This window comes from Rhineura floridana, chromosome 12 (genome assembly GCF_030035675.1).
Source record: "Rhineura floridana isolate rRhiFlo1 chromosome 12, rRhiFlo1.hap2, whole genome shotgun sequence".
NCBI classification, from domain to species: Eukaryota; Metazoa; Chordata; class Lepidosauria; order Squamata; family Rhineuridae; genus Rhineura; species Rhineura floridana.
In genome coordinates, this window is record NC_084491.1 from 305846 (window position 1) to 321579 (window position 15734).

A 15734-nucleotide genomic window follows, 5' to 3' on the forward strand; every position below is an offset into this window, starting at 1 on the left:
CCCCTGCCATATTGCAACAGGCCATGATTGGAGAACTGGCTGCAGAGCTGGCTAGCGGCAGGCAGTCTAAGCGGCCTTCTCTTTCAATGTGGGAAAATGCTGACGCTCTCCCCCCAGCAAACAAAAGACCTGCTCCTGAGCCTCTTCACCCTGATAGGGTGCCCTCTCCTTCCCCTTATGATGTGGCCAGAGGCCACAGCACTCAGCAAGACCTCTCCCTAAGACGCAGACCACTGATGAAGACAGAGATCCTAATATGGAAGAAGGGGAATGGAGCAAAGGCTCTGATTTAGATGACATCGGTTCTGCCAGACTGTTCGTGGAGGCTTACTTCACCCCCCTTTTCCATAAAGTGGTGGCAGCCCTGGATTTAAAGGTCACACAGAAACAACAGGAGCCCCTATCTAAGCGCTCCATGGTTCAGCCCGTCCCTAAACCTTCCACTAGGTCCATGCCTTTACCCACGTCTTTCCAAAATATTATGAAGTTAGAGTGGGACTTGCCCCTCCAGTACAGAAAGGGTATTAACTATGCCAATAAGTTTTATGTTCTAGATGCTGAAGTGATGAACCAACTCCGCATTCCGGCTGTGGATGGGCCTATTTCTGCTCTACTATCCCATGCCCTTTTGCCGTGAGATGGGGATGCCCAGTTAAAGGACCCCATAGAACGTAAGTCTGACGCGGCCCTGAAGTGCTCCCATGAAGCTAATGTGCTATCAATTAGAGCATCCACTTCAGCTTCTGTATTTGCAAGAGCAGCACTGTTATGGACTGAAGACCTTCTGGATGACGTGAATAGAGATCCAGCTAGAGGCAAAAAAACCCTTCTCAAAGTTTCTAGATCACTGGCATTCATAGCGGATGCCACCATGTATTCTTCCCAATTCTCCCACAGGGCAATGGCAGCAGCAGTAGTCGCTAGAAGGCATCTTTGGGTCAACCACTGGGATGTGGATGCAGCTTCCCGGGCTAACTTAGCTTCTGAATGAATTTCTGGTAGAGACCAGAGATAAGAATAAAGTGATGCCATCCCAAAAGCGAGATGACAAGCGCATATTTAAACACACTGCCACCCCCTCCTACTCTTTTCAGTCCTTTCGGGGATCCAGATTCAACAATAGAGCCTGTGACTTCAAAAGCGGACGCTCCTACTGGACCAGGCAGAGGTTTACGCAGAAGCCTCAAAACCCTTCCGCCAGAACCTCCACTAACCAGACCAGACAGGGATGTCAGAACCAACCTTTCTGACTCACCGCCGCCCCTGCAAGTAGGAGGCCATCTAGCCCACTTTGCCTCCCGCTGGCAAGACACGACCCAAGACAAGTGGGTGCTCTCCATTGTCAAAGACGGATACAGGATGGAACTCACAGAATACCCACCCACCAGATTCCTTCCTTCTCCCGTAGCCAAGTCCATAAAAAAGCACCAAGCAATATCAGACAAGATTCTTCACCTGTTGGATATCTCAGCCATAAAAGAAGTTCCCTCAGAAGAGCTATTCTCAGAGCTTTATTTCATCTTCTTCTTGGTCAGGAAAAAGGACGGATCCTGGCGCAGGGTACTCGACCTCAAATTCCTAAACCAATTTGTGACCCACAGATCCTTCCGGATGGAGACACTGATGTCCATAAGAGAAGCCCTCCTACCACAGGATTTTCTAGCATCAATATACCTAAAGGAGGCCTACCTCCACATCCCTATATTTCCATCCCACAGGCAACTGCTCCGCTTCTGCTACAACTGTCACCATTTTCAGTACAAGGCCCTACCATTCGGCCTGGCGTCAGCCCCACGCCTATTTACCAAAATCATGGTGACGCTAGTTGCGGGTCTTTGCATGCGAGGACTTCACATCTACCCTTATTTAGACGACCTCCTGATCCGGTCCAACTCCTTTCGTCAAGCCCAACGGGACGTTCGCTTTGCACTGAAATTCCTCCACGAGCATGGCTTCCTCATAAATTATCAGAAGAGCCACCTAACACCTTCTCAGCAACTGCTTCATCTCGGGGCAATTATAGACACGGCTCAGCAATTTATTTCCCTGTCACCACAGAGGGTTCAGAACATTACAGCACTAGCAACAACCCTCTCATGGATTCGATCTCCAGACGTGATGTTGCTTGTCAAACTACTAGGCATGATGGCATCAGCGATAGGGATTACTCCTTGGGCGCACCTGCACTCCCGCCCACTCCAAACCCTACTTCAGTTTCAATCAGACATTGCATTACGCACCCATCATCACGTTTCCCTTCCAGCTCCAGTCAAACGCTCCCTCATCTGGTGGACGGCTATTTGAAATCTATCCAGAGGGGTTCCACTGTAAGACCCTCCCAGGACAGTCATCACCACCAACGCCAGTCTCCAGGGTTGGGGAGCACACTGCCAGGGACAACACGTTCAAGACCGTTGGTCGACAACAGAGGCAACTAGGAGCATCAACTGGTTGGAATTGAGGGCAGCACATCTGGCCCTCCGATACTTTGTGCCAATCCTTCCCTTTCCAGACATCCTCATACATACCGACAACACATCAACACGGACTTACCTGATCAAACAGGGAGGTACCCGCTCCAGAGCTCTGAATCTCGAGGCCACCTCAATGCTTCTATGGGCAGAAAAACACCTCTCATTGGTCTCAGCAGAATACATCCAAGGCCCTCAACATAGCAGCAGATGGGTTGAGGAGACAACAGCTCTTCCCAGGTGAGTGGGCTCTGAATGCGGAGGTATTTCAGTCTCTCCAAACAAAGTTCGGAAACATCTAAGTAGACCTATTTGCATCAGAAGACAATCACCAGACGGAGAGGTTCTTCTCTCGATTCAGCAGTCGAACAGCAGAAGGACTGGACGCCTTAGCACTAACCTGGCCAGGCCTACTCTATGCATTTCCACTGACCCCATTACTGTCCAGAATACTGAAGAAAATCAGGTCAGAAACGGCTCATATAGTCCTAGTGGCACCATATTGGCCCAGACGTCCGTGGTTCTTGGACATAGTGCGCCTGGCACAAGACCCGCCATTTCACCTAATGGTATGCCACGATCTGCTTCATCAGGGTCCTCTCCTGCACCTGAACCCACAATGGCTCAGATTAGCCGCATGGAGATTGAGCGCATCTGGCTGCTAGCATCAGGATTCTCCCCTGAGGTAGTGTCTACCATCCTGTCTGCAAGGTGCCCTTCTACCATTAAAAGCTACCAATCTATGTGGAAAGCCTTTTCCTCATGGTGCGCCAAACAAAATATCCATCCAGAGACAGCTGCGGTAGCTCAAGTTCTGCAATTTCTACAAGATGGGCTCCAGGCTGGCATGCGGCCAAATACTCTAAAATGACAAACATCGGCTCTCTCATCTATCCTGCTTCCCAATGACAATACCTCACTAGCAGCACATCCTTTTCTCAAACGGTTCCTTCGAGGGGCTGTCACTCTAAGTCCTCCAGTACGGCATAGATTTCCATCTTGGAGTCTGCACACTGTCCTCACAGCTCTTCAGAAGCCTCCTTTCGAGCTGCTATCTTCAGTCCCTCTCAGGATCTTGTCATTCAAACTGATATTCCTGATTGCTATCACATCAGCTTGCAGAGTGTCTGAGTTACAGGCCCTCTCAATGCAAAAACATGTGTGCATATTTCACAAAGATAAAGTGGTGCTGAGAGTTGATCCAGCCTTCGTTCCCAAGGTGAACTCTCCATTCCATAGGCAGCAAGAAGTAATATTACCTTCATTTTGCCCTAATCCCTCTCATCCCAAGGAAAAAGCGTAGCATTCCCTCGACATCAGACGCGCTCTGAAAGTCTACCTCTCTAGAACTGAGACACTACATAAATCTGATTCCTTGTTTGTCTCTTTCCATCCATCTGCTTAGGGAACAAGGTATCAAAGAACACTCTAGCTAGGTGGTTTCACTTCCAAACTAATAGGAACTATAACAAAATGTTGCAGTGTGTATAGAAAAAGTGCATTGCTCAGGAAAGGGGGGTTTCAGAAGGGATTAAAGCCCCCTTTTCCTCTCAGCCCACCTTCTCCTGCAGGAGGGCTGCCATAGCCCAACCAGTGCCTTTCTGGGCAGGCCACTTCTGGAGACCAAAGCACTTGAGACTTGTACAGTCTGGCTGCCTTCTGCTCTCTCGCTCTCTCTCTCTCTCTCCCCCCCCCCAGTCTGTTAGTTTGGAAGTCCAGGCTCAACTGTCAGCAGCAGTCTGTAAGTTCAGACCAGTTTCTTCTACAATACCTTTTAATTTACAGACTTTTGTACTTCTGCGTATCTAAGGAGTCGCACAAGCATGCAGAAATTCCTCTATTTTTGGGTGGCCCCATACCTGAGTTCACTTTAGAAGGGAGGAGGAGGATGGCAATAATTCTTTGGTATATACAGCAGCTGAGTGCAGAATTGAATAATCTGGTAAGACTAGTGATTGAAAGTATAAAGAAATGTACGGTTTATTACTCCTGAGAAATAATCCTGTTCTGAGTACAGACATACATGTGGCCATTATTTAGTCATGAACTTAACACTAACCCTAACAATATGAAGGAGGAAGGAAGTAAAGCCTTTAAAAAGCAGTTCTACGTATCAACAAGCAGTTACTAAAGAAGGAATCATGGAGAGAAGAATAACTTGTTTTCTGTCTATCACACACACACACAGGTTCAGGTTCCTTGTTAAAAGTGTTAATGCTTTATTCCCAACACCTTCTCAACAATGCATGTTCAACTCCACAAGATTCATTGTCTCTCTGAAAGTGGTCTCTGGAAAGTGGCTTAGTAAGAATATCTGCAGTCATGCCTCCTGTTGGGCAATACTGCATGTCAATAAGCCATAAGGTGGTATTCCATATCAATCTGTTTAGTGTGTGCACTGATTCCTTCAGTTTGTGAGAGCTTTATGCAGCTTTTAGTTGTCTTCCAGGATCTATAGGTACTTTGGCTCATCTATTCCTACATCTTCCAATAACTGACACAGCCATTTCAGTTCCTGGCATGCTTGAGCAGCTGACACATTCTGCTGTGTTCTGCTTTTTACTTGTCCAGCTAACTGCTCCACCTCCGGAGAAGAATAAGTTTCCACTGGTGGATTTGTGATTTGTTGTGTCCCCGGCCCAATCTGCATTTGTGTAACCTATCAGTCTGGGACTATTGGTGGCCTGTAATGTTAGTTTCAGTTGTGCGGTCCCCTTTAAATATCTGGCAGCTCTCTTTAAAGCAGTCCAAACTCTTTTTCTTGGCAAGCTAATTTTTCTACACAGCATCCCTACTGCTGCAGCTGTAACTGGCCTTGTAGTCACCAAGTACAGCAATTTTCCTGTAGCTGTCCTGTATTGGTCTTTCTGTGATAGGAGTTCATTGTTTTCATTTCCCTTTAGTTAGTTTGTCTCCATGGGCCTAGCCACTGGATTGGCATTCTTGAATCCTAGGTACTCCAGTATTTCATTGATCTTCTGTCTCTGACTGAGGAGATAGCTTCCATCTTCCCTCCTTTCTATTTAGATACCAAAGTAATGGGTGATATCTCCCAGTTGCTTCACCTCTGCCTCTAGATGCAAGTGATGTACAATTTCCTCACGGTCAGTTTCATCTTCATCACGCAAGAGGAAGTCATCAGTATATAGGTCCGTCTGCTATTTCTGTATGGTGCATAGAGACAGGGATCAGCCTGACCTTGCTTGAAACCTTCTCTGATGACCACCTGGTTCAGTTTTCTATTCCATGCTCTGGCAGCTTGTTTTAATCCATATATACTTTCCTGAAGTTTGCATACAAGTAGTTTGCCTCCTGATTTTTCAAATCTAGGAGGTTGCTCCATGTCAATTTCCTCCTTAATTTCTCCATGTAGGAAAGCAATCTTCACATCTAAGTATTCAAATTGCATTGTCTTGATGCTGCCACACTTAAAAGTGTCCATATTGTGGTATACTTCACTACAGCAGCAAATATTTCATTGTAATCCTCCCTATAACTCTTGTGCCTCCCTGTAGCCCTTGGCTACTAATGTGCCTTTCTATTGTTGGATTTCACCTTCTGCATTTTGTTTTGCCTTGAAGACCCATACATCCCACACTTTCTTTGCCTGCTGGTAGTTCTGTGTGTCCATGTCTGATTTTTGTGTAGAGCCTCTATTTCCTATTGTGCAGCTTTTCTCCACTCACAAGCTTCTGTTGTGGGCATTCTTTCAATTTCTTCCCATGTTGAAGGTTCGTGTCATGCTGCCACCTTTACAAGATAGGAAAATCAGGTAGCTGGCATGCCTTTGTTGGATTGGGATGAGTGTCTTCATTCTGGTTCAGGAGCCCCATCTGCTTATGTGGGAACAGTTCAGCATTTCCCTTTGCTTGCTCCACATCCCCTTCTGCCCATGCATCTTCTTCCATCTCTGAACCTTCAACTAGTGATGGAGGTGGGTAACCTTCAGCTCTGCATATTGACTGGTATGTTATTTGCTCTTCTTGGCTGTGAATTCCATCTGTTGGGCATTCTGCATTAGCATGGTGCTGGTTCTCTCACTTTCATCAAAGTACAAAATGCTGATCACTGTGATTTTTTGCCTGTTCTTGGATTTAATATTCTGTGGCCTTTGCTTCCTGGAACATAGCCAATCATTATTCTCTCTTTGACTCTGTCATCCAGTTTTGACCTCTTCTCCTTTGGTGCACGGGCATAGCCTTTGGATCCAAACACTCTGATGTGCCACATGTTTGGCTTTCATCCATGCCATAGATCAAACAGAGTCCTATCGCCTTGGTCAGCAGTCTCTGTTCTGCAAGTATGTACTGTAGCTGTCATCACAGACTCTCCCCAGTACTATTAAGTAGTTTGAAGTCCAACAACATGTACCTTACAATCTCCATTAGTGATCTATTCTTTCTCTCTGCCACACCATTTTGCTCAGGTGTATATAGTGTTGTGTGTCTGTGTGCTATGCCCTGCTCTCTCAGATACATCTGGGTGTAGTGTGACATGTACTCAGCCCCATTGTCTGTTTGGAGAACTTGAGGTTTCATTCCCAATTTTTTGCTCACGGTCACAAAATATTATTTCAGTAACTGCAGGGTCTGACTCTTCTCTTTCAGCAGATGACTCATGCAGTATCTGGAACAATCATCTACAAAAAATAATAAATAACTATTTCCCGCCTTGGAAGGTGTCTGAATGGGTCCAGCGGCTCCTCTGAGTGCCTTTCACTTTGTTTCAGAATGGATGGCTTTGTGCTCTTCCCCTTCATGCAATTTATGCAACTCTCCTTGTCACTGTTACATACCTATATTGCTATGCCTTTGATTAAATTCTTTCTTTCCAGATCAATTATAGCATTTCCATCATGATGTCCAAATCATCTGTGCCATAGCTCAAGACAATCTGTACTTGCAAAGCACTTTATCATGTTTGGCGCTTCCTTTGTGCAATCTAGTTCAAAAATGCCCAGCTTCTCAAAGGTTCTAGCATTTAATCGTTCATGCATGGTTATTATGCACAAGTTAATACAAAAGTTCACATGAAAGCCCTTTTTGGTTAATGTGGGGATACTCAATACATTTCCATCCAATTCTGGAATGTACATAACATTTCTTGTTTCTATCATGTGATTTCCAAGCTCTGTATTGCAGTTTACTACCCCTCTCCATGTCCCTTAATGGCTGTGGGGTTTCCATCTTCTAAAAACACATTTCCATTTCCATTTGAGTCCAGATTTTTTGAAAAAGCTTGCACTAGACGTCATGTGAACACTTGCACCACTATCAATTAGTCACATTTGAATTATTTTGTGTTATTGAAAAACCTTTCTAACTGTGAGGGACATTTAACTTAGACTGGAATGATTGGTTTGAATCATCTCTTAGTTGTGTGTGTCCTTGCTTGCTAGGCTCTCTTTGTTTAAAGGGTGAGCTCCCATTGGCTGGACAGTTTCTTCTAAAATACCCCTTCTGGCCATGATTATAACATTCAGGTTGAGCACCTTTTTCTGATTGGCTATTAGGTGGCACACATGCAAATTTCCTCTTCCTTTGTCTTTCTTTGGCTGTGTCATTTGATTCAGTGGAATGTTGGTCACAGTAGATCATACTGTGCACATCTTAAAATCTGGATTCATCTATGCATGAACACCAGAAATAAATGGAGAATACTCATTTATTAGAGATGCCAGCAAAATTGCAATTCTCTGCTCATTGTTCAGACTTCTTCATGCAGTGCTACATTTGTCCATTAAATCCAGCAATTTTGCCAGATGATTTAATGGGCTATCTCCCTCCCTTAACTGCAGAGTTCTTTATAAAGCTGGATCTGATCTTGCATTCCCACTTTTCCATATAGATTTTTCAAGTCTAACAATCTCTCTTTTGCAGCACCTTCATTTTTCACACATTTAAGCTGTGAGTCAGCCGAACATTGGATTAATGGAACGTTTGCCTTAGCATCACATCCTGAATGTTCTCAGCTCCCTGCACAGGTCTTTCTGTCCTCACAACTTCCAGGAGTCCTTCATCGTCCAGTTGCATCTTGATTCTGTACAGTCATGCATGAAAATTGCAGCTTTGGGATAAAGGCACACTTATTAATGCCTGGCTGAGCCATTTATTATTTCATTCAAAACTTTCTGCACCTTTACTAAACTGCACTCATAACCTATTGGAGTTTGGTATATATAGCAGCAGAGTGCAGAAATGAATTGTATGGTAAGATTGGTGGCTGAAAAAATAATGAAACGTTAAGGTTTATTACTCCTGAGAAATAAAGCCATTCTATGTTCACACATATCTATGGCCATTATGGAGTCATGAGGTTAACTCTAATGCAGAAGGAGCATCAAGGAAGTAAAACCTGAGAAAAATAATCTACAAATCAACATGTAGTGAAGGAATCAGTGAGGGAAGAATAGGTTGCCTTTCTGTCTATTGCCCCCCACCCCGGTTCAGATTACTTGTTGCAAGTGTTGGTGCTTTACTTCAAACAGTCGTGATAGGGTTCAGCAGCTTAATTTGAGTGGCATATCAAAACTAAATGTGCAGGTTTTTTTTAAAAAAAATACAAGTAGCTGTTGTCCCTCAAGCTAGCAGCTGATGTGCCCGACTTGCTGTCCTTCTCCCTAGCATGCTGTAAAACAAGTGAGCCTTCTCCAGTTCCCTCCTGCATTCTGATGTGCACCTTCCCTCTTTCTCTGCCTCTAGCAGGAAGCGATTATTCTGGGAATGCCTACAGCCATGCCCCTTACTCAAGCTATGGAGAGCCTTGGCGCTTCCCCAGTTCTGGACTACTGAGTAAGTATCATCTTCTTGGGTTGTGCAGGAAGCACAATGAGGTGAAAGTGGAGGTCTGCCAGCTTCTGGGTGGGCCTGCCTGCTTGTGTGTCAGGGGCCCCCGGGATCTCAAGAGCCAAGGCTGGAGACTTGGACAAGTGTGGAGTGTTTGTGGTGCTCTTGGGCCTCAAATGCAGAAAGGAAGAGGAGTGTGCAACATTAGACCCTATGACTAGCCAGCAGTATGAAGCTTCTGGATTGGCCAGACCTGCTATACTTTTTGGGAAGGAGGTGGCCCAGATCACCTTCCATCTGCAGCACTTCTGGCTTGATCTTTGCCGGCTTCCAGTTCCAACACACCCTCTTGGTCTAGTTGTGAATATAGCCTCTGCTTGTCCATCAGGCCATAAGAAACAAGTCCTCGGAAGGCTCCTATGTTCTGAGACCTCTGCATGATCAGGGCATGTAGGATTATGGCGGAGGAGAAGAGGCGCTTCCAGTGGGCGGCAGATGCAAGGTTAGCCCTCTTTGCAGCAGAGTGGGGGAACTCTTAATAGACCTGATGTTAAAAGTCACATGCCCAATATCTGATGAAAGAATTTGAATGGAATTTCTAAATTTGTGCAGGGGAGGTAGATAAAATAAACTGCCCTTTAGACGCCTCCAGATTCCTTGCATATGGGCCTCCTTGCCACAAATGAGCAAAGAGAGGACTGACTGAGACCCTCCTTCCCCAGAAGCCAACAGCAGCAGGTGGCCTCTACCTACAGCTCTCTATCGCTCAGCTACCTTGACAACACCACACACACGCAAGTGACAGTGGCCCCTGCTGGGCTGGATGATCAGCTCCAACTCAACTGCAGTTGCTGCCGGTCACAGACCTTGTAGGGATGGGAGACACTAGGTAATATTTGTGATATGAGAGGGAGTCCTCTGACCAAAGTCCCACGGGGAAGATCATTTCACACAGGGAGGAAGGAGCCCGATCCTCTCTCAGAACAGCAAGTGTGGGTGTAAATCAACCCCCAGACTATTTTGATGGTAGCTTAATATGAGACATGAGACCTGCTGAGGAATGCAGAGTGGATCAAAGGCCGGGGGTGGGGGAGTCACGATTAATGTGTACTGGAGTGAATGGTTAACCCTGGCAGATTCTGTGCTAATGGTCATTTTCTCTTTGTCCAGGTTCCTCATATTATTACAGTTCATCATCACAGGGCCCTGTACCTCCCAATGCCACCTATGACCACCTGTAAATGATGCAGTTACTCCAAGCCAGGGCAGTTCTTGTGGGTCACAAGAGAGATGCTTTTTTATTTACTGCCCAGCAATGGAGAGAGAGAGAGAGAGCAATGGACTGGCTCCTCAGAATGCCCAGTGGGGCAAAGGAATCCACACAAGCCACTGCAGCAGAATATTTGCACAGTCGCACAAGACTGTCCTGGTACCTACAAGACTGGGAAGGAAGAGGGGTACAAGTGCCGTCAATGTGCTTGTGCCTCAGTCCTTGGACTCCAAAGTAAGGACAGTCAGGGTCAAAACAACTTGAAAATGAGGAACAGATCAGGGGATGCTTTAGGAAGTCACTTACCACTGTTCTATCTTGTACTAAGACAGGTGAAGGTGTTTGTGCAAGATGTGGGTCTTTGGAAGAACTGGATTCTGGGAGAGGGAGAGGGGGAAGGAGAGGACGTATTCAGGGGAAGAGCTGGCTGGGCTGGGCTGGGCACCATGGTGCCAGAGAGCTTCAGCCTGTGTCGCTTCTGCACTCACCCCATGCTCAGGAGCCTGACCAGTTTAAGCTGCTTGTTTGTGCAGGTCACACTGCACCTTATTTTTGATAGACTCTGAGATGTTCCTTTTTTGTTCTTGTCATGTTCGAGCAGCAGAAAAGGGAAGTGCAGCCTTACAAACGGAGCCAGAGTGGAACTTCTATGGATAGAAGCCGCTGCAGCCAATTCCCGGGGGGGGGGGCACCGATGGGCAACGCCTCTCAATTTTCTTAAACAGACACCACGCAAAACAGCAGCACTGAGACTGCACAAATAATATGAGAAGTCAGGCTGGAGTCAGATGATGTCAGATGATGACATGCAGGCCGGTGGACTGGGGGCAGCGTTGTATCAAGGCCCCCCAACGATCCAACCTCCCTCAAAGGGGGTGCTGGTCTTGCCTATTCGGATTACAACTTCCAGAGGAGTGGTGTTTAATTCCACTGCCTTAATTGACAGTGGAGCCTACACAAATTTTATTGATGCAAAGTTAGTCAAGCGTCATGGAATTTCCCGGTGGAAACTGGACGCTCCCTGTCAGGCCCAGGATGTGACTCAGGAACCAGACCAACGGCTGTAGTTAATTCGTGTTTTATTAGGGTAATGTCCAAACAAAGACTTCGTTTTCTCATGAAGCAATACAGGGATACAGGTCCTGCGGCATTGGGAGAAAGTTGACAGAGCAAGGGACTTCTTCCCGCCTGTTCTTTAAGAAGGGGCCAAACGGGCGCGCAATCTTTCGCTCCTCCTTAACTGCCCCTCAGGTACTGCCCGCCTTCCCCCCCTTCTCTCCTGTCTTTTCAGCTGTCTGCGTGTGCGCGGTGAGGGGGGAAGCTTCACCTCCTCCTCTTCTGAAGTTTCCGATTCCAGGATGGGGGATAGGGGAGGGGCTGATGGTAAACTGCCTCCCCACTTGTCGGCTGTGAGCAGCCCTCCCTCTTTCCCCTCTTGCTCTGAGCCTGAAAGAGGGGGAGGCGTGAGAATGTCCAGGGAGGGCTCAGGCTCCCCGTCGCTAAGCGACCTTATCACTGGCAGTTCCTCTGTTTCGTCTTCGCTCCAAAGGGGGGAAGTTCCTCCCCCTTCCCTCTGGCATCCATCCGAATACTCTTCTCCCAACTCTCTGGGATCCAGCTCCCCGGGATTGGGACCCCAGCTCTGCCTTCCGACACCATCCCCCCTCCCAGGCTGTGCCCCCCTCCCCTTGTCTGGCTTGGGACGGTGGGGAAAACGTTGATGGAAAAGTTTTACCAATTCTGGAGCATGCACATCAGCTGCATCTTCCCATGATCTGTCAGCCACCCCATAGCCTTTCCAGTGAATCAAGTACTGTTGCTTGTGGCATCTGATCCTGGAATCTAAGATCTCAACTTCAAACTCAAGCTGCTCATTTACCAGGAGTGGAGCTCCGGGAGGTTCCTCCGGCCGTAACTCACTGGGAGGGGCGGCTTTCGTTAAGAGGGATCGATGGAACACAGGATGTATTTTAAACGTGTCAGGCAGCTTCAGTCGGTACGCCACGGGATTGACTTGAATTTCTATTTCGAAAGGACCCACCCTCTTGTCTTGTAATTTTCTACATTTGCCCGGCATCTGGAGGAAGCGGGTGGACAGCCATACCTGGTCTCCCGGTTGAAGGGGGGGGGCCTCCTTCCTGTGCAGGTCAGCAACTCGCTTGTACTCTGTTTTGGCTTCGTTTAACTGCTGTTTCAGTGTCTGTTGCGCCGCTTGCAATTCCTTAAGGAAGTTCTCAGCTGCCGGTACCAGCATTCCTTCTGAGCTGCTTGGAAAGACTTTAGGATGGAATCCATAATTAGCGAAGAACGGGGTTTGTTGAGTGCTGGAGTGCAGAGAATTGTTGTAGGCGAACTCTGCAAAATGCAAATATGATACCCAGTCAGTCTGTTGATAGGACACATAACTTCGTAAATATCTTTCCAAAACGGCGTTCAAGCGTTCCGTCTGCCCATCTGTCTGGGGGTGATGGGCGGAGGAGAGTTTTAATTCCGTCTGCAACTGTTTCCACATTGCTCTCCAAAATTTGGCTGTGAACTGAGTTCCTCGGTCTGAGACTACGCTGTTTGGCAATCCATGCAGCCGGTAGACTTCTTTTATGAATAACTTGGCCGTTTCTTTAGCCTCTAAGGCCCCTGCACAAGGAAGAAAGTGTGCCATTTTGGTAAGTAGATCCACCACTACTAAGATGGCTGTCATTCCTTGGGACTTGGGTAGATCAGTTATAAAATCCATGGAGAGGTCCTTCCAGGGTTCGTGTGGGACAGGCAACGGTTGTAACAGTCCTGCTGGTGTCCCTGTTTGTGTTTTTGTCTGCAGACAGACAGAGCAGGACTTTACATAACTCTCAATATCCCGACGCATTTTAGGCCACCAGAAGTCCTTGGCCACGTTCTGAATGGTCTTGTAAATCCCAAAGTGTCCCGCTGTGATGGAATCATGACACTGGCGTAGGATTCTGAGCCTTAATTCCCCTTCTGGCACATATCTGGCGGTTTTGAACCATAACAGTCCATTTCTCCAGTGAAAGGTTACTTCTGAGTCTTGACCTTGTCCCGTCTCCTGCTGATATTTTAGCATGTCTGCATCTTCTTGTTGTGCCTTTTTGAGTTCCTCTTCCCATGAAGGCTGGCATACTCCCAACGTTAATTTCTCTGGCGGGATTACGTACTGAGGCTGGTCCTCGGATTCACTTTCTTTGTATTGTGGCTGTCTGGATAAGGCATCCGCTCTCTGGTTTTTGGCTTGGGCATGGTAAGTAATCTGGAAGTTAAACCTAGTGAAGAACTGGGACCATCTTATCTGTCTCTGGTTCAGCTTTCTGGCTGTTTGGAGGCTTTCAAGATTCTTGTGGTCGGAGCACACTTCAATTCGATGAGAGGTCCCCTCTAGGTATTGTCTCCAGTTTTCAAAAGAGTCCTTGATGGCCAGCAGCTCCTTCTCCCAAACTGTGTAGTTCTTCTCTGCAGGCTTTAACTTCCGAGAGAAGTACGCACAGGGGTGCAGCTCCTTCCCTTCTTGGTCTAATTGTAGCAGGACCCCCCCGATGGCAAAATCTGAAGCATCTGCTTCCACTACAAAAGGGCGGTTCGGATCAGCAAAGCGCAGAATGGGCTCAGTAGCAAACCTTCTCTTCAGCTCCTCAAAGGCCTCGGTGGCGTTCTCTGTCCATTGAAACTTCTTCTTCCCCCTTAAACAGTCAGTCAGAGGAGCTGTTAATTTGGAAAACCCTGGAATGAACTTTCTGTAATAATTGGCAAACCCCAAAAACCGTTGTACATCCTTTTTGGTGACAGGTTGGCCCCAGTCCAATATGCAGCTTACTTTCCCTGGGTCCATCTCCACGCCTTCCGCTGAGATTCGATATCCAAGGAAGTCTAGAGACTTGAGGTCAAATCCACATTTCTCTAATTTAGCATACAGGTGATTTTCTCTCAGTCTCTTCAACACCGTCTTCACATGCTGGTCGTGGTCTTCCTGGTTCTTTGAGAACACCAGGATATCATCTAAGTAACAGATTACATACGTGTCCAACAAGTCTCTAAACACGTCCATGAATTTTTGAAAAATTCCTGGACTTCCACAAAGCCCGAACGGCATGACAAGGTATTCATACTGTCCGTAAGCGGTCAAGAATCCTGTTTTCCATTCATCTCCCTCCTTCATTCTGATCAGATTGTACGCTCCTCTCAAATCCAACTTCGTGAAGATTTTTGCAGAGCGCAGTCGGTCCAGCAACTCTGAGATCAGGGGCAGCGGGTAGCTGTTGGGGATGGTGGTCTGGTTCAATGCGCGATAGTCGTTACAGGGTCTGAGTTCCCCCCCCTTCTTTTTCACAAACAATAGTGGCGCTCCAGCAGGGGATTGTGAGGGGCGTATGAATCCTCGCCTCAGGTTTTTATCCAGGAATTCCTTCAGGGCCTCCCTCTCATTCTCTGTGAGAGAGTAGATTCTCCCTGATGGGATGCTGGCTCCTGGCACTAGGTCAATCGCACAGTCGTAAGGGCGGTGGGGGGTAAAGTCTCTGCCTCTTTTTCATCAAACACATCTTTGAATTCTTCATACTTTGGCGGCAGGGTCACTTGCTCGATCTCTTGCACTGCCCCCGCTAAGGTGTTCTTGATTCCTTCAGGTTGACAGTTCTCCTGGCAATACTGTGAGGTGAACCACACCACCGCCTCCTTCCAACTTATTTTGGGTTCATGCTTTGCTAGCCAGGGCATTCCCAGAATCACCTTAAAGTTCGAGAGATCTGACACGTATAGCGAAATGAACTCTTCGTGCCCAGGGATTTGAAGTTTCACTTCCTCTGTGGCTTGTGTATCAGCAGGAGACGGGACAAGGTCAAGACTCAGAAGTAACCTTTCACTGGAGAAATGGACTGTTATGGTTCAAAACCGCCAGATATGTGCCAGAAGGGGAATTAAGGCTCAGAATCCTACACCAGTGTCATGATTCCATCACAGCGGGACACTTTGGGATTTACAAGACCATTCAGAACGTGGCCAAGGACTTCTGGTGGCCTAAAATGTGTCAGGATATTGAGAGTTATGTAAAGTCCTGCTCTGTCTGTCTGCGGACAAAAACACAAACAGGGACACCAGCAGGACTGTTACAACCGTTGCCTGTCCCACACGAACCCTGGAAGGACCTCTCCATGGATTTTATAACTGATCTACCCAAGTCCCAAGGAATGACAGCCATCTTAG

General features: G+C 47.0%; 1 protein-coding gene across 1 annotated transcript in view; it reads left to right on the plus strand.

Annotated features, from left to right (window-relative positions):
- Nucleotides 1-10497, plus strand: part of LOC133368735 (paired box protein Pax-8-like) — a 75761-nt gene extending 65264 nt beyond the window's left edge. The window contains exons 11-12 of the mRNA XM_061593350.1: nucleotides 9173-9262; nucleotides 10427-10497. Of these exons, the coding sequence (XP_061449334.1) occupies nucleotides 9173-9262; nucleotides 10427-10497 (161 nt within the window). The remainder of the gene's footprint in view (nucleotides 1-9172; nucleotides 9263-10426) is intronic.
- Nucleotides 10498-15734: the final 5237 nt, after the last annotated feature.